We start from the raw sequence: 23,244 nt of genomic DNA on the forward strand, positions 1-23,244 counted from the left end.
CCTGGCAGATAAAGTCCAAATTCCTTAGCTTAACATTTAAGGCCCTGACCAGCCTGACCTTTCTACGTCCTCTGGGGTTCAGGGACTCCCCATTTCCAATCCCAGGACATCTAACTCCTTGTTTTCCAAAGTAATTGGAAAGAGACAGCATGAATGCTTCAAAATTAAAAATAATAACAATATCATTTGGGTTAAGGGCCCCCAAATTTTCTCTGTCATCATCAGAGTTGATCTTAGGCTAATGATTGTAAACGTGCTTTTTTCTAGCCTCTCTCTGGGGCAGTGTAGCATATGGTTAGATTGCTGAGGTTAGTTAGATAGTTTGGCTCCACTAATTATTATGGCCTGTATGCCTTTGGACAAGTTTCAAACCTTTCCCTGACCAGGTTTCTTTTTTTGTAAAAATGGAATAAAGCATCTGCTTTAAGGGATTAAGGATTAAACGCAGTAATGTATGTAAACTGTTTAAACACTGCAGTTAGCAGATGGCCAGTAAATGGTACCCATGATTATTTTTATTATTGCTGCTTCACCTCTAAGCATATCATACAATTCATTGAAATCATTATTAGAGCACGGATTGAATGGGAGTCAGGCCTGGACTCCTAACAACATGGGACCTCAGGCAAATCCTTTCTTGGGCCGTGGTTTCTTCACCTGTAAAATATGGATATGGGGCTTCCCTGGTGGCGCAGTGGTTGAGAGTCCGCCTGCCGATGCAGGGGACACGGGTTCGTGCCCCGGTCCGGGAAGATCCCACATGCCACGGAGCGGCTGGGCCCGTGAGCCATGGCCGCTGGGCCTGCGCGTCCGGGGCCTGTGCTCCGCAACGGGAGAGGCCACAGCAGGGAGAGGCCCGCGTACCGCAAAAAAAAAAAAAAAAAAAAGGGTATGTTGCTGGGACGGGGAGGGTGCACCATGTGCACATTAGACTAGCGGATCTCTAAAATTCCTTACAACTCTAAAGCCCCATGGGGGTGAGCCCCTGTTTCCCTCACAGGGCAGTCCAATCTTACCTCCCAGATAGGCAGATATGAATCCTGAATCCTGATCTTTTTTCTTGACCATAGGAATTCACCCCTCTTTCAGCCTCATTTTTCTTGTTTGTAAAACAACAACAAACAAAACAGTTTTTAAAAACAAACAAATGAGCTACTTCCTTCCTATCAGTGTTTCCGCAGGCACTAAGCTAACAGTGGACGCTCCCGCCTTCTTTCTGCTTCTAAGCTGCTCAATCAACTCCTGCCCCCGCCTCCCCGCCCGCGGGCCGGCTGGCCGGCCACTACCTGTAACCTTCTCTAAAAAGGCTCAAGTGCTTTAGGTCATTACGCCGAGTCCTGCACTTTGTATCATAAACACGACCCACAAGCAGAGTTAACTGTGAAGGGCGGGTGCGGGGAGGCTGAGGAATGAATGGAAGCGACGGGGGAATGCACGCAGCTCAGGCCCCGCCCCCAGACGCGACGCGCCCAGCCCCGCCCAGCCCCGCCCAGCCCCGCTTTCCGACGCCTGGTGGCGCAGGACCTGCCTTTGCCTCTCTCCCACCCTTCAAATCCCGCTCCACTGCTGGACTCCCGTGAGATCTGCGACTTGCCCCGGAAGACCCGCCCCCTGTGCCGTGGAGGCCAATGGGCAAGGGCGACGATTGCGACGGTTGGGTTTTGAAGGAGCCAATGAGTGCTCGGAGCGGAGAGTTTAAGAAGCGTAAATCCGCACTGCTAAGGCCGGTCTGGGATCCGAGTCTGCTTTGAGCTGACGGTGAGAGGCGGCTGGGCCGAGCAAACCGGGGTGAGGCCGCGGCCGGGGGTGCCGGGCTGGGAGGGGCTGCGGCCGGGGTGGCCCTGTGTGGTCGGCCGTCCCAGAGCACGGTCGCCTTTCTTCCTCCGGGGCTCAGCGGGTAGCCTCTCCCTCCAGACACTCCCATGGCCCAGTTCGTGTTCGAGAGTGACCTGCACTCGCTGCTGCAGCTGGATACACCCATCCCCAATGCACCCCCTGCGCGCTGGCAGCGCAAGGCGAAGGAAGCCGCGGGGCCGGCCCCCTCGCCTATGCGGGCAGCCAACCGATCCCACAGCGCCGGCAGGACCCCGGGCCGAACTCCCGGTCAGTGGGGTGCGGCGGGACGCGGGCAGGAAGAGGGAAGGGCTGAGAACAGCCTTCACGACTGCTCCCATGGGAGCCTGTTGTGACAGTCTGGCTTCCCTCTCCCTGCCCCAGGCAAATCCAGCTCCAAGATTCAGACCACTCCCAGCAAACCTGGCGGTGACCGCTATATCCCCCATCGCAGTGCTTCCCAGATGGAGGTCGCTAGCTTCCTCCTGAGCAAGGAGAACCAGCCCGAAGACAGTCAGACGCCCACCAAGAAGGTATGTGTCCCAGGGGGGCTTAAGGCAGGAAACCGATCTGTATAATCTGAATAATACCACCACCTCACCACCACCTTTATGTGCCAGGAACATCAGAAAGCATGGGCTTTGAACCTGAACGGTTTTGATGTGGAGGAAGCCAAGATCCTTCGGCTCAGTGGAAAACCACAAAATGCCCCAGAGGGTAAGACTTGAAGTTTTCAGCTCTTGGAGGGGAGGTGTCATTCCATCCCCAGGGCTCGGGATAGATGAGATGGCTCTTCCCACCTAAGACTGAGGGGAGGGAAGGTGCTTCTCTGGCCTTCCTGGTTAGGGGCAGGGGGAGGTGTCAATCCTCCCAGTGTCTAGACCCACTCCGTTGCCACAGGTTACCAGAACAGACTGAAAGTACTCTATAGCCAGAAGGCCACGCCCAGCTCCGGCAGGAAGACCTGCCGTTACATTCCTTCCCTGCCAGACCGGATCCTGGACGCCCCTGAAATCCGGAATGACTACTGTAAGTGCAGCCTTCTCCCTGTCCGGTGGATGGAGAAAAAGGGAGAGAGAGGGACTAGGCAAACTCGAAAGCTCATGCTCTTCCCTTCCCCTTCTGGCAGACCTGAACCTTGTGGATTGGAGCTCTGGGAATGTACTGGCTGTGGCTTTGGACAACAGTGTGTACTTGTGGAGTGCTAGCTCTGGTGACATCCTGCAGCTGCTGCAATTGGAGCAGCCTGGGGACTATGTATCTTCTGTGGCCTGGATCAAAGAGGGCAACTACCTGGCTGTGGGCACCAGCAGTGCCGAGGTGCAGGTGAGACTTGTCCCTGTGCCGCAGCTCTATTGTTCCCCACGACAAGACCCCCAGGGGTCCTGCCCAGCAGGAGGATGTTAATGCCAAGTCCTGATCTTCATGGTCTTCTCTCTCTGTAGCTATGGGATGTGCAACAGCAGAAACGGCTTCGAAACATGACCAGTCATTCTGCCCGAGTGGGCTCCCTCTGTTGGAATAGCTATATCCTGTCCAGGTTAGTGGTTTTTGCTAGTCTGTCACAAGATCAGTCTATGATTTTGGCCCCCTCTCCCCGGACTGTACACCTCTGAACTGAAGCAGCTCTGGCCTGCTGGTGGCGTTTGGCACTGCTCTAGGACCTGATGCCCTTCTCCCCCCCTGCAGTGGCTCACGCTCTGGCCACATCCACCACCATGATGTTCGGGTAGCAGAACACCATGTGGCCACATTGAGTGGCCATAGCCAGGAAGTGTGTGGGCTGCGCTGGGCCCCAGATGGACGACATTTAGCCAGTGGCGGCAACGATAACTTGGTCAACGTGTGGCCTAGTGCTCCTGGAGAAAGTGGCTGGGTTCCTCTGCAGACATTCACCCAGCATCAAGGGGCTGTCAAGGTGAGAGTGGGGCTGGGCTGGGCTGGGCCTCTGCAGACTCTCACTCAGAACCTCTGGGGACATGGGATGGTGGCATTGGACTGGGTTAATCTGTGAGCCCTATAGCTCTGTGTCTAGCTCTAGTACCTGCTGACCCCAACTTTTTATCACACCTAGGCTGTAGCTTGGTGTCCCTGGCAGCCCAATGTCCTGGCAACTGGAGGGGGCACAAGTGATCGACACATTCGTATCTGGAACGTCTGCTCTGGGGCCTGTCTGAGTGCTGTGGATGCCCATTCCCAGGTAGTCTTCCTCATTCCAGCCTCTCACTCCCAGATGTGTTCTTAATTCTATATAGCCGTCCTGGGCAACCACGTCCCCTCCAGCGGCTTCACCGATGCTATACCCTGATGGTTTCCAAACTTCTAACTCAGCTCTCCCTCATGAGCGCCAGACCCACGTTTCCAACAGTCCACAGAGAGCTTGTCTCTAACGCCATGTGCTATAGGTGGCACCACCCTAATATGTCCCAAATTAAACTTGTCACTTCTCCTTGCCTCCCTGAAATGTGTTCCTCCTCCTCCTGTGTTGCTGTGAGGGACACCACTCAGAAATCTGAAAAACCTAGAATCTTTCATCCTCCCCACCTAGTCACCAAGACATTTCAGTCTTACCTCAGAATATCATTTACACGTGTGCCCTCCCCTCGGCCTCATCCTTCTCCCCAGTGGAGGCTCACAGCACTGGTCTTTTCATCTCTCTCCCGGTCTGTCCTCTACACTGGTCTGGGTGGTCTGTTTCTGTCCTCTGTAAACCCTGCAAGGGCTCCCTATCACCTACAGTATATAATCCATATGCTTTAGAATGATATTTGAGGCCCTTGCTGGTGTGTCTCCCTGCAAGCACTGCAGCTTCCTCTCCTGCCACCCCCCTGCCCAGCACATGCAGCCTTCATTCTAACCTTGGGCTCAGGTTCAAATTCTGGCTCTGCCTCCTACTAACTTAACTTGCATGTGATCTTAAGCAACTCGCTGAACTTCCTGCTGCTTGATTCCTGATCTGTAAAGTGAGTAACAGTTATAACTCTCAAAAGGCTTTTGTAAGGACTACAGTCATTCAAGTCTGAGTCCGTAGCACCTGGTAGGGTGGCTAACACCACGGTGGACTTGGTTCTGATTTGAGTAGCGTTGGCCCTATGTACGTCATGCCCATGCCAGTCCCTCTCCACAGGTGTGCTCCATCCTCTGGTCTCCCCACTACAAGGAGCTCATCTCAGGCCATGGCTTTGCCCAGAACCAGCTGGTTATTTGGAAGTACCCAACCATGGCGAAGGTGGCTGAGCTGAAAGGTAGGTGCTAAGTGACAGAAGCCAGAAACAAAAGGCCATGTATTGTATGACTATTTATATGAAATGTCCAGAAGAGGCAAATGCAGAGAGGGAGAAAACAGATTAATGGCTGCTAGAGGCTGAGGGGAGAGGGTAATGAGGACTTTCTTTATGGAGTGATGAAAAAATTCTGGAATTACTGTCGTGATGGTTGCACAACTCTGTGAATATACTAGGAACCAATGAACTGTACACTTTAAAAGGATGAACTTTATAGTGTGTGAATTGTTAATTATCTCAGACTGTTATAAACAAGCTCTCAAAATTGGAAGGCTATAGGTATCTACCTTCATTTGTACTGCTCTCACTTTTTCCCTCCTCATGCCCCAGGTCACACAGCCCGGGTCCTTAGTCTGACCATGAGCCCAGATGGGGCTACAGTGGCATCAGCAGCAGCAGATGAGACCCTGCGGCTGTGGCGCTGCTTTGAGTTGGACGCTGCCCGGCGGCGGGAGCGGGAGAAGGCCAGTGCAGCCAAAAGCAGCCTCATCCACCAAGGCATCCGTTAAGGACCAACTCATCTCAGTTTTTTTGCTTTTTTTTTTTTTTTTTTTTTTTTTTTTTTTTTTTTTTTTTTTACTTTTCTAATAAAGTCACGTCTCTCTCTTCTCCTGGCATGACCTCTGTCCCAGCAGCCTTCCCAGGGGCTCCTCTCTACTGCGATCAGAGAGCTAGAAACATCCATCCTGTGGGCACCTTGACCATCCCTCCTGTTTGCAGACAGGCTGGCAGGCTTTGTACCCACCTCCTCCATTCACACATGTACACACACAGCCTCAGCGGTTTCCTCTGTCACTTTTAATGAAGACATAAAGGAGTGAGCAGCCTCCACAGGCTGTATTCCCAGGCCCCCACCACCCTGACCTTTGGCCAAGAAGCTCCTACTTCAGTGTGGGGTGGAGAAGGAGGGAGCCTGGGTCCACGGTGACAGATTATTGCTGACCTCTTCAGTGTGAGGAAAAAGGCCACAAGACCCTGGTGGGGGCCAGCCCTGAGTGCTCCTCCGCCACGTGTAAGGCAGGGAGGGGGAAGTAAGTGTCCAGCCCTTTCAGCCCCTGGCTCTGCAGTGGCAGAGGGCAATGAGGCCATGTCCCTGGGGCTGGCCAGAAGAGGAGGAATGGAAGCAGTGGCCCGTGTGTACCAGCTGTGGGGAGCAGAGGGCCTGTCCCCTGCTCAGTCCTGACCACATAAGCCCTGGTCACAGGTGTAGCTGGGGAGGACAATGACAGATGCTGCCCGAGGTGCAGTCCTGAGGCACTTAGGTGGGCGCCTAGCTAGGCCACGTTTCTCAGTTAGCCTTGACTTTGGCAGTACCTGGAGCTCCGTTTTGCTGAAGTACACGGGGCAGCCGCTTGCCTTTGGTGTAAGACTGATACCAGAAATTGGAGAAGAGCAAGAAGAAGATGGTGCCGTACATCCAGATGAGGTGGATGATGATTGGATACTGGTAGTTACAGCTGGGCATGAAGTAGTACTGGGAGATGTGCAGCGAGACCAGGACAAACTGGATCTAGGACAGAAAGGCAAGGGTCAAAGGGCACAGTGAGAGGACTGGAGGGAAAGGGGGTAGAGAAACGGAATGCCGAGTAGGGAGGGCTGGGGTCAAAGGTGAAGTAGGCTGGCTAAAGGTAGGATCCAGACCAGAATGTTCAGGGGACGGCTGTAGGTCAGGCTCAGGCCCCTCACCAGCTGGACAGCTGTCATGTGCTTTTTCCACCAAAGGTAGGGCTGAGCCACAGGGCCAAGGGCAGACAATCCATAGTACAGGTACATGACGACGTGCACAGAGGAGTTGATCATGGCGTGGAAAGAGCCCATTCCTCCTGTGCATGGACAATCAGGACCTGAGTTGGGCCTCTGGTCCCCAGTGCCCGTCCCTTCTCCCCCAGTGGTCTTCACCACTCACCTGGGGCAAATTTTACCCCCCACCACCAGCTCCAGGGAAGCACTGAGTGGTGGAAGACATGTAGGAAGGTCACCTGTCCATCTTTCTTCCGGAGAATAAAGATCACCTGAGAGAAGAGGTGGGTAAGGGGTTTCAGAGCCAGGGCCTCTCACTCCTTTCTCCCCACAAGTTCTCGAATCTCATGTAACTACTCACCGTGTCCATCAGCTCAATGAACTTGGAGAACAGGAAGAGCCAGGCCACTCGAACCATCTGTAAGAAGTCAGGGCTGCCTTAGGACCGCCAAGAGCCTCTCTAAACTGGCTCATGAGCACAGGGCACGTCCAAACTGCTCCTATCCCCAGGTTGCTAAGGACCTGGCCTCCGTCCCCACTTACCCTCAGTGCCTCCGGGTTGTTGGAAAAGTCCACTGGGTCGCAGCGCCAGGTGTAGGTACTCAGCCAGCCAGACATCAGGAACTATGAAGGGGTGTGGATTAGACGGCCAGACTCCCCTCCCTCCCCCAAGTCTCTTCTGTTCTCTAGACGGAGAAATAGAGCTGAGCCTCTCTGGAAAGGAGATGCCATGCTCTGGCCCTAGGGCCTGCCCCTTATCCTGCCAGCAGGAATTAAAGCCTAGGCATCCTGGAGGCCCACCTCATAGACGATGTAGAGGGAAAATGCCACCAGTGAGAAGTTGTAGACAACCATGAAGCTGCGGAGCTGGAAGGGCTTCCGATTGGCCATGATGCGAGGCCCAAGTGAAAGAACGAAGTACACGTAGGTCAGGAGGACAGAGGTCATTAGCAGGGGGGACCCCATCAGAGGGTAGCCCTGGATCCGGGGATCTGTGAAAAAGGGTCAAAGGAGTCAGGAAGGGTCACAGAGTCCAAAGGGTCCCCACCAGGTGTACAGACATGAGGTCAGGTCACAAAGGGTCAAGGGATTTGAAGGGACTCTCCACCATTAGGAGACAGCCCTAGATCCAGGGATCCCAGGATGGGAGGGAGAAAGGGTTGGAGGACAGCATCTCACCTGCATGCTTCATCATGTCCTGGTACAAGTTCACAACAGCCTCCATCCTGGCTAAGGACTCTGGCGAGGTAGGGAGGATGGGTGTCAGACAGGGCCGACTGTGTTCCCCCCATCCCCCAATTTCACCCCTGACCCACAGACAGGACACAGACCAGACAGGACAACTCCCAACACCTCACTGCAGAAAGGACAGAGCAGTGAGAGGAAGGAATGGCTGGGGACTAGGGTGAGGAGGAGGCCGCTCGGGGTGGGGGGCGGGATCTGCTTCCCGCATACCCTGCCTGCCTGGGAAGGGCTCTTCCGCCCTTCCTCTCCACACCTTCCTCTCCTCTCCCTACGCTCTGCTCCTCTCCAGAGATTTTTACTTCCTGACCTCCCCTCCCTTCTTCCACAAGAGGACTCTCAATTTCTGGTCTCTTTCCAGAGAGTCTTACCTCCTCCCAACAGGGAACTCACCTCCAGAATGAACCTCCTCTCCCTTCCTCGCCAGTCCCTCATCTCTCCAGCCCTGGGGTCTTCCTTCTCTCCAGGGGTCCTCCCCTTCAACTTCTCCTGCCCCATTTCAGGTGGCACATCTCCCGGGATGGTCCCTCCTGTCCTCTCCCCTGCTGAGTCACCCCCTCGGGCTCTCCTCCTCTGCCCTCCCTGGCTCTCACCTCCAGCCTCTCCTCTCTGGCGCTCTCCTCTCACCCTCCCTCTCCAGGAGCCTGGCTCTTTTGAGACTCCTGCCCTGGCGGCTCCACCTGTCTGACTAGATCTGGCAGCAGCCCCGCCCTCTGCCTGCCCCGCTGTACTGCACATGGGGTGGAGGGTGGGTCCAGGCCACAGGTCAGTACCTGGGGGACCCACCAGGATTGAGAAAGCCAAGTAAAGCCCAGGACTCACCACCCACCCACCCCAGACCAGTCGGATGAGCTAAGGTTCTAGGTTTTGGCTAGAAACCTCCCAGGACGCCAGCCCCAGGCCTAGCCTTGGCCCAAAGAGAACTGCTGAAAACCCACACCCAGCATCCCCTCCTAAATTCTCAGTTTGTCCTACTTCAGAATGGGTACCATCACCCTTCTCTCCCAGGGAGGGGCAGGGAGTGGCATGTGAGGAGGTGGGGAGTGGGGGAGGTCTCAGGAATCTTCCCCTCCCTCAAGGAAGGGGTCCTAATGGGCTAGGCCCTCTTCCCCTCAGAGCCTGAAGGAATGTCGGGGGAGGGCTCACCGGGACACAAAAGCCTTGGCCCAGGCGGAGGACAGCCTGGGACTCGAGGCAGTCCCGGAGGGGCAAGGCATTCCCCGAACAGCCAGGACAGCAGATGCTCTGCGAGCTGCCTGCACTCTGGTCGGCCAGGCTCCCTCTACCCAGAGAAGCACCTGTGCAGGTACTAAGTGAAGAACACACCTTCTGACACAGCTACGGAGGCTGCACATGCGCCCCTCACACACACATGTCACAGACGCTCCCCCAACTTCCATGCCGACCCACAACTGCCCCATCAAGGTCAGGCTCCAAGTCCTCCCATACACACAGCCCCTGTCACAGCTCCCCGCCACCAACGACAACTCGCCAGTGGCTACAGCACACACGTGCACACAGAGCCCACCTGGCTCCTGCAGGCTGCAAGTGCCCTCCTCTGACACTCTGACCACCCGGACAAGTCTTCATGGACTTTGACATGCATGGTCTCTAACACTCAGGCCTGCTCCTAGCTACGTTCACACTGGCAAACACACCCAAACACACACACACTCTTTCACAGGACCCGCATTACCATGTGCAAGTGCTTGTGCTCAAACGCAGGTTTCCTCACACGTCTGAGTCTCAGATGAACGTGGTCACATACATAAACTCACACAGCCCACCTGCAGGTGAACGAACGCAACATCACCCACACCGTGTGCAGACATATACCTGTCCTGGGTCCGGCACACCCACAGCTCTCTTTTCACGGATGGCAGTCACCATTCTTCATTCATTCATTCATTCACAATCAGACTTTTGTTGGCTGCTTATTCTGGGGTAGGGCCTACCCAGAGGCACGCGATCTAACACACAGTTCCTGCCCGACCCATGTTAACTTGCCAGCTTGTTATCTCCCAGGCTCTCTCAGCCACCATCCCCAAGTTCACCTCCCCCCAGCCTACACACGCATGCACCCTGGAGGTCAGGGGTGGCTCGGGGCTTCTGGAAGGACCTCTCCCCAAGTTTGAGCAGAATCTGGGTGTGTCCCCAGTGGGGGAACTCAGTCTGGTCCTTCCTTCCTTTCAGATGGATGAAAGGGAAAGGCAGACAGGCAAAGGAAGGGGGCGGTGGCGGTGCACAAGGGCGCCAAGGGGAGGAAGGAGTAAGAGGGGGAGAGGGGCAAGAGAAGGAGGTGGTAGAGGAAGGCCCAGGTTCAAGCAAATGGGGGCCTGACGGGAGGGAGGCTGCTGGGGAGGCCCAGCCCCGGAGAGCTGGGACCTCCCACCCACCCTCCCCAGGAACGGCCTCGCCCACAGCCTGGGCAGGGCAGGGCAGGGCAGGCCGGGCGGCCCAGCGGGGCAGGGGCCTGGGCACGTGGCGAGCCCGCCCTGGGAGGTCCCGACTCACCAGTGGGGGCCAGGCGGGCAGTCGTGGTGGGCTCGGAAGGAGCAGGGCCGGAGAGGTATCCCCAGGGCCAGGCTGCCTGGCACTTCCTCATCTGCTGGGCCGACTTTCTGTCACCAGAGGGGGAGGGGGCGGGCCGGGTCGGGGGCGCCCGCTGATTGGGCCGCGGGCTGAGGCAGGAGGGGCCGGCCAGCCCCGTCTCTGCTGGGCCCGCGGGGTGGGGGCGGGGGCGGGCCGCCGGGCCCCGGGCAGGAAGCACGCCCAGCCCCTGCTCCCTACCCTTTCCCGCCGCATCGCCTCCCGTCTCCGTCAGCTCGCGCGGCCTGGCTCCGGCCCGCCCCAGTTGCACCCTGCGCCTTCCTGACGTTCAGCCCGCGCATGGCCTCACTCTGGGCCCTCTGGGGGTTTATCCACCAGCTAGACCAACACAGCTTCTTTCGTGGCCGGTCCACCCGGCCTGGGACCCTGGGAAAAGTTCCAGGGTCAGCCCTCCCCGCAAAGAGCTCCCTCTCTAGAGGGTGGGACCGGAGGGGTGGGCTGCAGGCAGCCTGTGTGTGTGCGGAGAGCGGACTCGGGGCAGCGGGGAGGTCTCAGCCTGAGGGAGAGGCTGCGCGGGGAAGCCTTCCCTACCAGCCCATAAACTTGGATGAGCCTAGCGTTAGGAGTTGCTGAGAGGATTGTGTGGACTGGAGGTGGGAGAATACAAGTAGCCTGGGGCAGCAACAGTTAGTGAATCACTGGCTACACTGGCCTTCAAGGTAGTACAAGGAACAAAAAAGGGAAGTGAAGCCAGCTGTGGCTGAATGTAGCGGTCTTGAAGGCCAAATGGAGCAGTTTGGCTTCTTCTGGAAGCAGAGGACAAACAAGAGTTTTGAGGAGGCTACAGTCAGACCTGTATTGTTAAATATTCATCACATATTTATCGACCACCTACGGGGTTAAGTGCTGGTGGTACATCAATGAACAAGGCAGGTGCCGTCCCTGTATGAGGTTTACTGCCTAGCCCAGTCACTTTGCTCTGGCATCCAGTGAGATGAGGGTACTGGGGGGGAGACCAGGTGAGAGAGCACCCTGACCTGAGAAGGTTTGGAAGCTTGACGGGATTGGAGAAGCAGACACTGGAGATTTCCCCAAGACAGCTGGACCCTCTCTGTACACTTAGCTGTGTGTCTGGCTCCGTGCGCTCTCCCCTCCCTCCTCCACACACTCACCAACTAGACTGAACTATTGGGGGTGAGGACTAGGTTTCTGCGAAATGAAATCTGTATCTCCAGCAGCTCCTGAAACAGTGCTAATAACTGCATACAGGATTGTATGATGTACACGTGGAATTCAGAGGAGGTGGTGGTTTGGAAGAAACAATGTATTCGTCGGTGGTGGGATCTAGCTATGTGGAAGTTTAGTCGTAGAGTTAAGAGGTCAGAGCCAAAGGACAGCTATGATCGAGCCCATTAGTACCTACGCTTGAAAGGAAATGGCAAAAGAATTCAACTATTCAAAAGGCTCAAACTTCTTAGCATGGTACACGAAGGGCTACCTGATCTGGCCCTCAGCCTCCCATTCTACCAGTGCTATTCTCCTGGGCCACGTCCTATGCTTCAACTGTTCCCCAAGGATATCAGCGTCTTTCATATCCCCCCCACCCCTCCAAGCCTTGTCTCCTAACTCAATACAAGGTACCAGCCACTCTCCCAGGCAATAAATCAGTCCCTGCCTTCGCTTCCACAATCTCCCTGCTATGCAATTATCTGCATGCCCCCTCACTATGTTTTAGTTGTCTCTGTACCCCTAGCATCTGGCCTAATGTCAGACTCATTTGACCCTCCACAATGTTTGTGGAATATTAGAGTGAATGAGAAATGTGAGAAGTGGAAGAGAGGTCAAGGGACCCAGAGTCAAGTGGGGAAAACATTAGGAATTCAAAAGTCTTTCTACTTCCCTTGGGGTGGCACTACCTGTTGAGTCAATAAATATTTACTGTGTTAGGTATACTTCAGTGGCTTTGGGGGTCACACCTAACGCCAAAGGCCTGAATTTAAATCTTCCAGTTAGTACCTATATGACTTAATGTAAGTGGCTGAACCTCCATAAAATGTGAACAACAGTACCTGTCTCACAGGATTGTTGTGAAGATTAAAGGAGATGACCCATGTAAAGTGCTCAGCACTGCTTCTATCTTGACATATCATAGACAAGGGGGGAAGCAAGAAGGTATATACTTGTATGTAGATTCATGAGCATTCATTTAACAAACATTTCCTAAATGCTTACTGTGTGCAAAGCACTGTTCAGAGAGCACTATTGAGAGGTTTTGGACTAAGTGTCCATCTAGAGATGAACAAAGTAGACTATTATAAATGATGAAACAGTTCCAGAGGTCCGTTAGAGATAGAGGACTTCAACTATCCATTACTCATCTGGACCACATGGGTAAATGACCACAGCAATCCCTCAGTAAATGCCCACTGACTACATGAATGAACATGCCCAAAGACTCACTTCCTTCAGTTCCTGTCCTAGTCCTAGGAGAAAGCGTCTTCAAATATCTGATATAGACCACCTACCCAGGTCCTACCAAATGGTATCTCCATGGCCCTGGGGTTACTGCAAAATACTCACAGTCTAGACGAGAAGACAGACATCTAAATTAACAATTACAGAAGCGTGTGGTGAGTATTCCCACAGAGATAAACCCAGAGAGTTAAGAGAGCACCGAGGGGGGCACCTTACCCCAAGGTGGGGATTAGTTCTTGAAGGCTTCAAAGAAATGACACCAAAGCTGAGCATTAAAGGACGCTTTCTAGAAGGCAGGGAAACGTATTCCAGGCAGAGGGAAGCATGTGTGTGAAGGCATAGAAGCAGGAGATGTGGCAGGTTTGGGGAGCTCTGGGTAGTTTGGTGTGGCTCCAGCCCAAAGGTCGTATAGCTAAGGGGGAAATGTCAGCAAGAGTCAGTTACGAAGAGCCCTGTATGCCTCGCTTGGTAAGAAGTTTGGATTTAGTTGTTTATCTTTTTCAGCCCTGGCTACACACTAGAATCACCTGGGAAGTTTTAAAAATATCAGCCTGGCTCTCACCTCCAGATTGATTCTAAGGGTTGTTTTTAATGGGAAAGGGCTTGAGCGTGTTTATGTGCTGTGTGGAAGACAATGAGATCCAGCACACACGGAGGGGATAGCCTTTGGCTCAAGAGAACACCTCACAGGCTGAAATATACAGAAAAGAAGGATAGGGCTTCCCTGGTGGCGCAGTGGTTGAGAGTCTGCCTGCCGATGCAGGGGACACGGGTTCGTGCCCCAGTCCGGGAAGATCCCACATGCCACGGAACAGCTAGGCCCGTGAGCCATGGCCGCTGAGTCTGCGCGTCTGGGGCCTGTGCTCCGCAACGCGAGAGGCCACAGCAGTGAGAGGCCCGCGTACCGCAAAAAAGAAAAAAAAAAAGAAGGATAACTTTGTCAGTGGACTGGGAGGAAATGGGACCATTTGGGACCTGCAGAGAAGCTAGAATGGAGGCCTTGGAGGTATGAGGGTCCGCAGAAGGGTACCTACACCAGGGGCAGGCTGATGAACTGGAGAAGCTGAAGGGGTCCAGGAACTGTCTTGATAAGGATAAAGGCCAGGTGTGCGTGTGGGTAGGGAAGAATAGGCAGTCCAACAGCTGAAACTCCCCCTGAAATACCTGGCACCTTCCTGACTAACAGGAAGTGACGTGACAACTTCCCCTTGGCCCCATCGTCTCTGACTCACATCTCACTCACGGCTCTCTGAGGGGCCTTTCTCCATCCTCTTTCCCCAGAAGATAAACTACTGATTTACCGTCTCCAAGGTTCAGCCTGAAAACCACCATCTGTATGAATGCTAACAACTCTCCTTCCCCGATTATGCAGCTTTACATGTTTCTGCAGAAAAACTAAAGGTAAATGGGATCACAGAAGCAGGAAAAAATGGGAAAAGGTATGCCTGTATGTGCATGAGTGGGTGAGGGAGGGAGCAGGTGAAGCCGTGGAGGGAACAGGGCATGGGATACACAGGGGAACTGGCTGAGAACAAGAGGCACTGAGGGTCGAGGCTGAGAGACAGCAGGAGTGGCAGGTAGAAAGGGAAGCAGCCTCCCAGGGCCTGTGTCAAGCTTCTCCCTTCCCCATCCTGTAAAGGGCAAAGGGCGCTTTCTACACAGTACCCACACAGGGGAGCTGAGCAGAGGGCTGAGTCCGTGAGGACAGTGGAGTGAAGACGAGGGTGAAGGGCTCATCAGTTAATCATTCTGCATGTCCCTGGGCCTTAGCTCACTAGTGTCCTCTGCCTAAGGCTGGGACCTTGGCTGAAGGAAAGACATCTGGCCAGCAGAAGATAGAGACTGCATGCAAACAGTCATCACACCATCTGAAATTTGGGGATTGCCTGGACCCTTGAGAGGTCAGGGGCAAGGTCTGATCCATCGTAGGTAGCCAATACCAACGCATTATGGGTATTGTTCAGTGTTCACTGAACTGAAGCAAAGAAACTCAGCTTGGGGGAGAGGGCTGTGATAGAATGTGCAGGAAGAGCTCTGGAGAGAGAAAAGGGAAGGCATTTGGTGAGGGGACAATCCAGGGGAGGTTATCAAGATGGAAGAAAGAGAGTTGGCAAGATCTGGAAGATGTGGGAGAAGGGCCAAAAGGGGAAAAGAGGAAACGCAGCTTACTCTTCAATACTTTGGCAAGTGTAGGGCCAGCTGCTTTCCATATGCTCTTATGGTTCAGTCCTGTAAGGTAAGTACTATTATCACTGCTTAACAGATGGAAAAAAAACCAAAATCAGAAAGGGTGAAGGATTTTCTCAAGGTCACACAGCAAGTGAGGTGGAAGCAACATAGATGTTCCAAGCTGAGGAAAAAGTGTGGACAAAGGGATGGATGGAGGGAAGCACAGGACGGGAGTAGAGAATTGCAATTGATTCTGTTTGGCTAAAGGATATGGTGAGTGAAAGGCCTTCATTTGCTAGGTTAAAAAGGAGGTTGGCCCCAAATCATGAAGTGTTTTAAATGAAAGACTGAGGAGTTTTATTTGTACTGGGATGTCCCTGAAGATTTTTAAGGGGTTGGTATGATCCCCATTGTTATTGATAAAGAAAAACCTGGTGAGTGAGATTATCAAGAGGAAAGCAGAGGAAGGGAGAGCAGGTGGGAGACCAGCTCAGAGGCACAGGTGTGACACAGTGAGGGCCTAACCTAGAGCAACGGAGTGAGAAGGAAGAAGAGGGGATAGAGCAGAGAGAGGACCCAGAACTGGCAGCAAGCTTGGCATGCTGGATAATGCAGGTGGAGCAGGATGGAGGAAGTGAATGCAGTTTGGGACATCCGGAGTTTGAGGAAGGGTGGCACATTCCTCAGGCAATCTGAAACACAGTACTGTAAGCTTAGGAGAAAGGATGGGGTTCGGGGGGAAAAATATCTGCGGATTGTCTGTAGAGATGAAACCACACAAAGTGGACCGTAGTAGCTCTAGGTCTGGTCGTATACAGATACTGTCCCATCCCCCTGCTTTCATTTCCTTTAGGGAATTCCTGTCCCGCTCCACTGGCCCTTTAATCATGGTGTTCTCTCCACTTCCCCCAATGCTCCTAATGGCACAGAATCCAAGCAGCAACAATCAGAGTTCTTTCATGGGATGAGCTACATGCGGTAGAGTGGAGAAACGCAGAGACAGAGAGCCTAGATGACACTGGAGCCCCTGACCCACCTGGAGCTGGTCACCCTTCAACTCCACATCCGCATAACCCAAATCCAGTTGGGTCTCTCTCTCTCTCTCTCTCTCTCTCTCTCTCTCTCTCTCTCTCTCTTTTCAGTTAAGCTAGTTTAATTGTAATATGTTGCAATCAAATATACCATGTGATAAAAACGAGATTGCTCAGGAGAGAGTAGGAGAAGAATATTATTAGCACTTCAGTGCTAACTATATGCCTGGAGGCCCTTGTGTGCTCTTCTAAGAAGCTTGGACTTTATCCTGTAGAAAATTAAGAGCTACTTAAAGGTTTAAATTGAATTTTAAATATGCTCGGTGGAAGGTACCTTTCTGAGGTCGGTGCTATAATCCCATTTTACAGAGGCAGAGATTGAGGTTCTTGGAAGTGAAGTAACTGGCCTAAGGTCACACAATGGATAAGTGTCCAGGTCAGGTATAATTTAAGAATGGTCAAGTGTACAGGGGAGGAGGTGGTAAAGACTTTACAGAAGTAGGTGCCACTGGGAGGATGAATTGTTCACTAGGTGAACAGGGGTTTGGAGCAGGAAAAAGAGAGGGCAGACATACCAAGGAGAGGGCAGAGCATGTGTAAGGTATGGAGGTGTGAGACAGCACCTGACCTGCAGGTGTTGCCGACAGCTTAGAGTACAGTGGCAAGAACCAGGAAGTTGCCATGGCAAAACAAGGCCTGAAGCACTGGTGGTGAGTGTGAGGAAGAGGCAAGCATGGAGCTCTGGTTTGTGGTACCCAGTGAATCACACAGCCACCCGTGAAGACCTGAGCCCGGATTGAGGAAGCACAGACAGAGGAGAGAACACATCCCAGCTGCACAGAGAGACCTCTGAGTGGTGTAGGGCCTCCTTTAGAGATGGGATGTAGGCAGACTGTGGAACTGAGTCTTCAACTGGTGTGGACAGGGAACAGACACAGTTTAGAAGGGAGGAAAAGGAACATTGCCAGTGAGGGAGCTTGTCATCTGATCTCAAATCAAAATCACACAATTTAAGAGATCAAACTGGGCTTTAATAGAAGAGTGTAGGTGACAACTAAGTGCGAGAAAGTTCACACAACTAGATTTGAAAATGACTTATCACATCAGGCAAACCAATATAAAAATGCTCCAGTGCCTGTTCTGCACTGGCCCCAGAGGGTCTCTCCTGACACGTGAGCATAGCTGTATGCACAGATGAGCTGCAGAGGGAGGAAGAGTTACCTCCTCATAGAGGGACTGGTCAATCATTGACTTAAGCAACAACTACTGACAGCAGACTTCTAGACACTACCCTGAAGACAGTTAATATTTACTGAGCTTCTACTAGTGTCAGGCACACTATTCTAAACACTTTGTATGTATTCATGTATTTAAACTTCACAGCATCCCCCAAAATAAGGAAACTGAGGCACAGAGAGGTAAATCAACTTGCTTAAGGCCACGCAGCTAGTCGGTGGCACGGCTAGAATTTGAACCGAGGCAGTCTGGCACTAGAAACTGCTCTTTTAACCAAAATGCTACATTATACTCTCCCTCCAAAGTCAACCTTATAATAATAATAATAGCAGCAACTACCACTTAACGTGTTTATGATGGTCCAGATGCCATAGTATGCCAGGCATGCACATTTCTTGCCAAAGATCATATGGCTCCCAGACGGAAGAACTGGATTCAAACCTTGGCAGTTCAGGGTGCTTGAACTTGGGGGACAATAAAGAGCAGCAGGAGCTAGAATAAGTTTGTACAAGTACAAATGTGGAGCGGAAAATAGGAGGTCATTGACCTTACCTGGTGGAAGCGGCACTGGGTTGTAGACAGACTGGGTTGATGGAAAGCTTCACAAAGGAGTGACTCGTGAGCTGAATTTTGAAAGATAAGATTGAGTATTCATCACAGAACGATGGGGCAAAATGTTCCATGCAGAGGGAACAGTGGGACTAAAGGAATGGAGTCTGTTACATTCAGGAAACTTCAAGCAGTTTGAAGTGGGTGTCAGGACAATACAGAAAATAAGTCAGAAGTCAGGGGCTAGATCACACAGAATCCTACTTGCCTTTCCAGGAAATCTGAGCTGTTTTTCAAACTTCCACTGAAGTAAATGTGAAAAAAAAAAAAAAAAAAAGGAAGAAGAAAGAAATATCCCCAGAGAATCTAATGGCTAATTATGAAGCCCTTCAGACTAGTAGGAATTCTTTGAAGTCTATTTTCTTTTACCGCATGCATGATAATTCTGCATTCTGCTTAAATTATTTACCCTCGAGTAAAATGGGCATTCTAGGATGATTTTTTTTAAACATTTACTTATTTATTTATTTAGGCTGCTCCGGGTCTTAGCTGCGGCATGCGGGATCTACATTGCAGCATGCAGACTTCTTAGTTGTGGCATGCGGACTCTTAGTTGTGGCATGCATGTGGGATCTAGCTCCCTGACCAGGGATCGAACCCGGGCCCCCTGCATTGGGAGTGTGAAGTCTTACCCACTGGACTACCAGGGAAGTCCCTCTAGGATGATTTTTATCCTGAAACTTTCAGTATGCCTAGCACATTGCCCCTACCAACCTGCCAGGTATGTGGACCCCAGTTTGAGAAACATGGGAAGGAAACTATCAAAAGGATTTTAATCAAGGGAGTAATGTGATCAGACCTGCAGTTTAGATAGATGTATCTGGCAGCCATATGGAAGATGAGTTGGAGTGGGCAAGACTGGATACAGGGAGTCTGAACAATACTTTTAGGGTGAGAGGTCCAGGGCCTAAACTGCAGGGCAGGATCCTGGGGAGACAGAATTGACAGGATTTAGTATCTGATTGAGTTGGGGGGAGGTTTTAGGATGGCTTCCATAGACCTGGCTTAGGTCACACTTAGGATATTAGAAAAGAAACAGGTTTGAAGGGAAAGATGATTGGATTTGGACATTGAGAACCTGAGGTACTTGTGGATCATATGAGCAGAGATACCCAATAGGCATCTGCAAGTCAGCAAAGAGGTCTGGGCTGAAAATAAAACCTGTTTGAGTTATGTACATAAAGGTGGTGGTCACAAAGAGAGCAGGTAGAATAAGAAAAGAGGGTTAAGGACAGAGTACTGGAGAATAACAACATTCAAGAAGCAGGCAGAGGGGGACTTCCCTGGTGGTGCAGTGGTTAAGACCCTGTGCTCCCAATGCAGGGGGCCTGGGTTCCATCCCTGGTCAGGGAACGAGATCCCACATGCATGCCGCAACTAAGAGTCTGCATGCCACAACTAAGGAGCCCGCCTGCCGCAACTAAGAGCCAGCGCAACCGAATAAGTAAATAAATGCTTTTTTTGAAAATAAAAAATAAGCAGGCAGAGGGACAAAAGGCCAAAAGCTGCAGAGAAGGAATGGCCAGAGAGGTGGGAGCCGGTGAAGGGCAAGAGGTGAAAAGTTAATGGCCAGCACTGTTAAACACCATGGAGATACGTAAGAAATATAAGGACTGATAAAAGTCTGGATTTAGCCATCAGGTCAGCAGTGATCTGAGACAGGGTAGTTCCCGAGGAAGGGTGGAAGTGGGGCTAAAGAGCAAATGGGGGGTGTGCAGGAAAATGATAGGCTCTGTATTTCACGAGCGTGACTGTGAGTCCGTAAGTGGGGACACGGGCTCAAGAAGGACTAACATGGAAGGATACTAACCAGGGCCATGAAAATGGGTGCAGCCCAGAGAAATTAGTACAAAAAAAGAAATAAGGATGCTCTACATTTGGGGTGTGGGCCAGAGAAGAAGAAGAATCAAAATGACCATAAACTAGGGAAATTCGGGTGAGGGCCAGGGAAGGCAGTGGAATGGCCGAGGGAAAGCGGGAAGGGGAGCAGCCTAGGGCTCCTTGGATTTGATTTAGTAGGGAAGGTTATCATGACATGGAAAAGTATAATTTACTGCTTTCATGGGGGAGTCTCTCTGGTACATATATCTTGCCCAGGGGAGAGAGGGGGATACCTGAGTGGGAAGGTGACTTCTGGCATTCAATGCATTTATCTCTGTGGTAACTTATTACCTCTTTGATGAATTTTCACTAAAGAACTAGTGAAAGCTAGAAAGCAATTTTAGGGAAGTGATCTAGAGAGATGTGGGGTTTTTTGTTTTTGGTTTTTTTTTTGCGGTACGCGGGCCTCTCACTGTTGTGGCCTCTCCCGTTGCGGAGCACAGGCTCCGGACACGCAGGCTCAGTGGCCATGGCTCACGGGCCCAACCGCTCCGTGGCATGTGGGATCTTCTTGGACCAGGGCACGAACCCGTGTCCCCTGCATCGGCAGGCGGACTCTCAACCACTGCGCCACCAGGGAAGCCCCAGGGATGTGGGTATTTTAAACTGCAGGTGACAGGGAACTTTAGGAACAGTTTGGAGGGGTTCAAGGGATTGGCGGGCTGATCTAGGAAAAACCTAGCCTATAATAACATAGTCATGCAATGAGGAATATGAAAAATGCCAGGGATAAACAGGCTGGAGAATCATTGCCAGAGACTTTAAAGCTAGGAAGGATCACTGGGAGCACCTAGGTGAGAAAACCGAGGCCTATAGGGAAGTCAGGGGCCTTGTCCATGATGTACTTGGGGAAGTTGCCATGTCCAAGTGGTAGGCGACATCTTGAGAATGTGTGAACTCATCAAGAGATGACAACAGGGCTTCCCTGGTGGCGCAGTGGTCGAGAGTCCGCCTGCCGATGCAGGGGACACGGGTTTGTGCCCCGGTCCGGGAAGATCCCACATGCCGCAGAGCGGCTGGGCCCGTGAGCCATGGTTGCTAAGCCTGTGCGTCCAGAGCCTGTGCTCCGCAACGGGAGAGGCCACAACAGTGAGAGGCCCACGTACCGCAAAAAAAAAAAAAAAAGATGACAACAGAGATCCAGGACCTGCCTCAGAGACGCACAGGAGCTCAAGAACAAAAGAGAGATAAGTTAAAGGGAAGAAGAGAGGAAGTTTGTCCTGTGGGACAAAACACATGTTGAAGCAATGGATGCTATGGCCCTGTCTGATGGATTGGAGTTCACCTTCTGTTCCAGTTAGAAAGCCCCATCTGCAGGGTGGCAAACCCCTTCCAAGTGTTAGCCCCTGTGTGTTCAAAGCTGACAGGCCAGAGCCACATCGAGCCTCCATAGGTTGGCACAGTAAACCCTCCGGACTGAACCAGAGAGGGACCACAGCCCCCAACCCTACTCCTGGCCCATTGCTAAACTTCAATAGGCTAGCCCTCCAAATCTGGAACAGATGGAAGAAAATGTACATCCCTTGGTAGTTTCTCTGAACCGTAATCGGGAGTTGACCTCGGGTGGGCATTTGGAAGGACCTAGGCATTTGGAAGGATTCCGCCTCCGTCCTGCCTGGTGCTGGGATCAGCTCACACGGCTCCTGTGTCCACAGGGCACAGAGAATACATTGTCCATAAGGAGGATTATTCTGTACAAGCAGCACAGACAAAGGGAGAGGTTGTTCCCAGCTGCCTGGGGGAGGTGAGAAGGGGGTGGGAAAGGGACCAGCCTTGCACTGGGGCATTCCTGCAGAGCTCAGCTTCTTCCCTTCAACAGCACGACAGCAGGTGGGCGCTACACCCGCTGCAGCTCGGTCCTAATGGCAGGACTGATAACGGAGTTAGAAGGAGCACTTAGCTAGAACAACCTAGCTATCTTGGCGGTTTCCCAAGAAAATGCAAGGTGAAGTTAGGTAACCTAGCTAGGTAGGGCAATAGACACCAGGAGGGGAAGAGAACAGGGTGACTGGGGCAGTCAGCAAAAGGGACATTCAACAATGACTGAGTCCCAGCCTCAGGGCAGAGCTGGAGAGGGAGTGGTCCTAGCAATGGGTGTCCTGCGAACGCTGATGTAGTAAGCTTCCGCCTTCAGCAGGATGACCTCTGTGCTACAGAAGATAGAAGTTTCACAGCTGCTGCTTCTTTCGCCATCCCAGACACACACCTGGGAGACGATGGCCTCATCTCATTCTCCCGGGGCCCCAAGAGTAGGAGAAAACACCGGCCCCAGGCCAAACAGAGCCATCAGAAACTGAGCAACACTACCAGAGTGGAGCAAGAGGGCCACCTTTTGCAAATCTGAAATCTGAGCAAGGGAGCAGGTCAATGTCCTCTTCTTGAAAGGAAACTCTGTATTCCCTCCTTTGGGAATGAGTGTGTTAGGGATGGGAGATACTCTCCATTGAGGCATTTATTTACTGGGCTGTATGGGCCCCAAAGTTGGTAATGCTACATAGGTTTGTGCACTCCAGAGGATCTGGGGTTGAGGGGTTGGGAATGAGAGCACGTGCTCCCGGAGTGAATATAAAGACATGAGTGCCTGCAGAGTAATGACTGTTGGTTTAAGGGCACAAGATGTAGGTGGGGTCCTGCGTATGTCCCTGTTGGCGCAGGAGGACATTTCCACTCTGGGAGGACAAGGAATCCATTTCAGATGGTACTTTGGGAATGACGTCGATATTAGCCTGGGACAACAAAGAAACTTGGGGTGGTTTCAATAGGTCCAAAAACTTTTCAAGAAACTTTCAATAGGAAGGAATCTTTTGGCAGAATAAAGGACGGCAGTCACCAAATATGCTCCAGGGGTTTTAGAGAAGCACACCTTGAACTCTATCCAATATGACAGTTAGCTCTGACACTTCCAGTGCGAAGGGAAGAGAAGATAAGGAACATCTGAGTGGGCTGACAGACCAGTAAGGGAGCACTGTTGAAGTGGGGGACCGGTCCGACATTGCCTCAGAGCTGATGGCAGGACTTTCTGTGCTCTTGTGTACTATCATCAGTGAGCTGTGTGAATACCATTTCTTGTCTTAATGGAACAGGAATGGATGTGACATCTGCAACCACTTTTCCAGCCCTTTGCTGCCACAGCCTGGCAGAATTCTGCCTGGCACTGAACAAATGCCAAAGTACTAATGTGTGACAGAAGAGAA

The 23,244-nt window shown here is 52.1% G+C and overlaps 2 protein-coding genes across 5 annotated transcripts; one reads left to right on the top strand and one right to left on the bottom strand.

Moving 5' to 3' along the window:
- Positions 1 to 1,652: 1,652 nt before the first annotated feature.
- On the top strand, positions 1,653 to 5,693 carry CDC20 (cell division cycle 20). 2 transcript variants are annotated; one of them, XM_082613335.1, is made up of 11 exons: positions 1,653 to 1,758; positions 1,915 to 2,103; positions 2,218 to 2,366; positions 2,454 to 2,550; positions 2,734 to 2,862; positions 2,963 to 3,159; positions 3,279 to 3,373; positions 3,523 to 3,751; positions 3,908 to 4,033; positions 4,961 to 5,078; positions 5,448 to 5,693. In XM_082613335.1, exons 2-11 carry the CDS (start codon positions 1,923 to 1,925, stop codon positions 5,624 to 5,626), a joined length of 1,500 nt encoding a protein of 499 aa, XP_082469461.1. In that variant the 5' UTR covers positions 1,653 to 1,758; positions 1,915 to 1,922; the 3' UTR covers positions 5,627 to 5,693. The 2 variants fall into 2 exon arrangements, with proteins under 2 accessions (XP_082469461.1, XP_082469460.1); XM_082613334.1 differs by having other exon boundaries at positions 1,684 to 1,788.
- A 207-nt stretch (positions 5,694 to 5,900) lies between these two features.
- On the bottom strand, positions 5,901 to 10,759 carry ELOVL1 (ELOVL fatty acid elongase 1). Of its 3 annotated transcripts, XM_082613338.1 has the most exons (9): positions 10,614 to 10,699; positions 9,796 to 9,886; positions 8,037 to 8,096; positions 7,659 to 7,849; positions 7,401 to 7,481; positions 7,219 to 7,275; positions 7,024 to 7,129; positions 6,804 to 6,940; positions 5,901 to 6,627 (listed from the first exon to the last, which is right to left on the bottom strand). In XM_082613338.1, exons 3-9 carry the CDS (start codon positions 8,080 to 8,082, stop codon positions 6,406 to 6,408), a joined length of 840 nt encoding a protein of 279 aa, XP_082469464.1. In that variant the 5' UTR covers positions 8,083 to 8,096; positions 9,796 to 9,886; positions 10,614 to 10,699; the 3' UTR covers positions 5,901 to 6,405. The 3 variants fall into 3 exon arrangements, with proteins under 3 accessions (XP_082469464.1, XP_082469463.1, XP_082469465.1); XM_082613337.1 differs by lacking the exon at positions 9,796 to 9,886 and having other exon boundaries at positions 10,614 to 10,759; XM_082613339.1 differs by lacking the exons at positions 9,796 to 9,886; positions 10,614 to 10,699 and adding an exon at positions 9,246 to 9,357.
- Between the last annotated feature and the right edge of the window lie 12,485 nt (positions 10,760 to 23,244).

This window comes from Mesoplodon mirus (genome assembly GCF_964341445.2).
Source record: "Mesoplodon mirus genome assembly, chromosome: 3".
NCBI lineage: Eukaryota > Metazoa > Chordata > Mammalia > Artiodactyla > Ziphiidae > Mesoplodon > Mesoplodon mirus.

Bases quoted from the DNA above. Each gene is read 5' to 3' on its own strand.
- CDC20 (XM_082613335.1), top strand. From the start codon at position 1,923: ATGGCCCAGTTCGTGTTCGAGAGTGACCTGCACTCGCTGCTGCAGCTG. The intron at 2,367-2,453 runs GTATGTGTCCCA...TTTATGTGCCAG, and splicing joins GTCAGACGCCCACCAAGAAG to GAACATCAGAAAGCATGGGC. The intron at 3,160-3,278 runs GTGAGACTTGTC...CTCTCTCTGTAG, and splicing joins CCAGCAGTGCCGAGGTGCAG to CTATGGGATGTGCAACAGCA.
- ELOVL1 (XM_082613337.1), bottom strand. From the start codon at position 10,704: ATGAGGAAGTGCCAGGCAGCCTGGCCCTGGGGATACCTCTCCGGCCCT. The intron at 6,941-7,023 runs GTGAGTGGTGAA...GTCCATGCACAG, and splicing joins GGGGGTAAAATTTGCCCCAG to GAGGAATGGGCTCTTTCCAC. The intron at 6,628-6,803 runs GTGAGGGGCCTG...TTTCTGTCCTAG, and splicing joins ACATGACAGCTGTCCAGCTG to ATCCAGTTTGTCCTGGTCTC.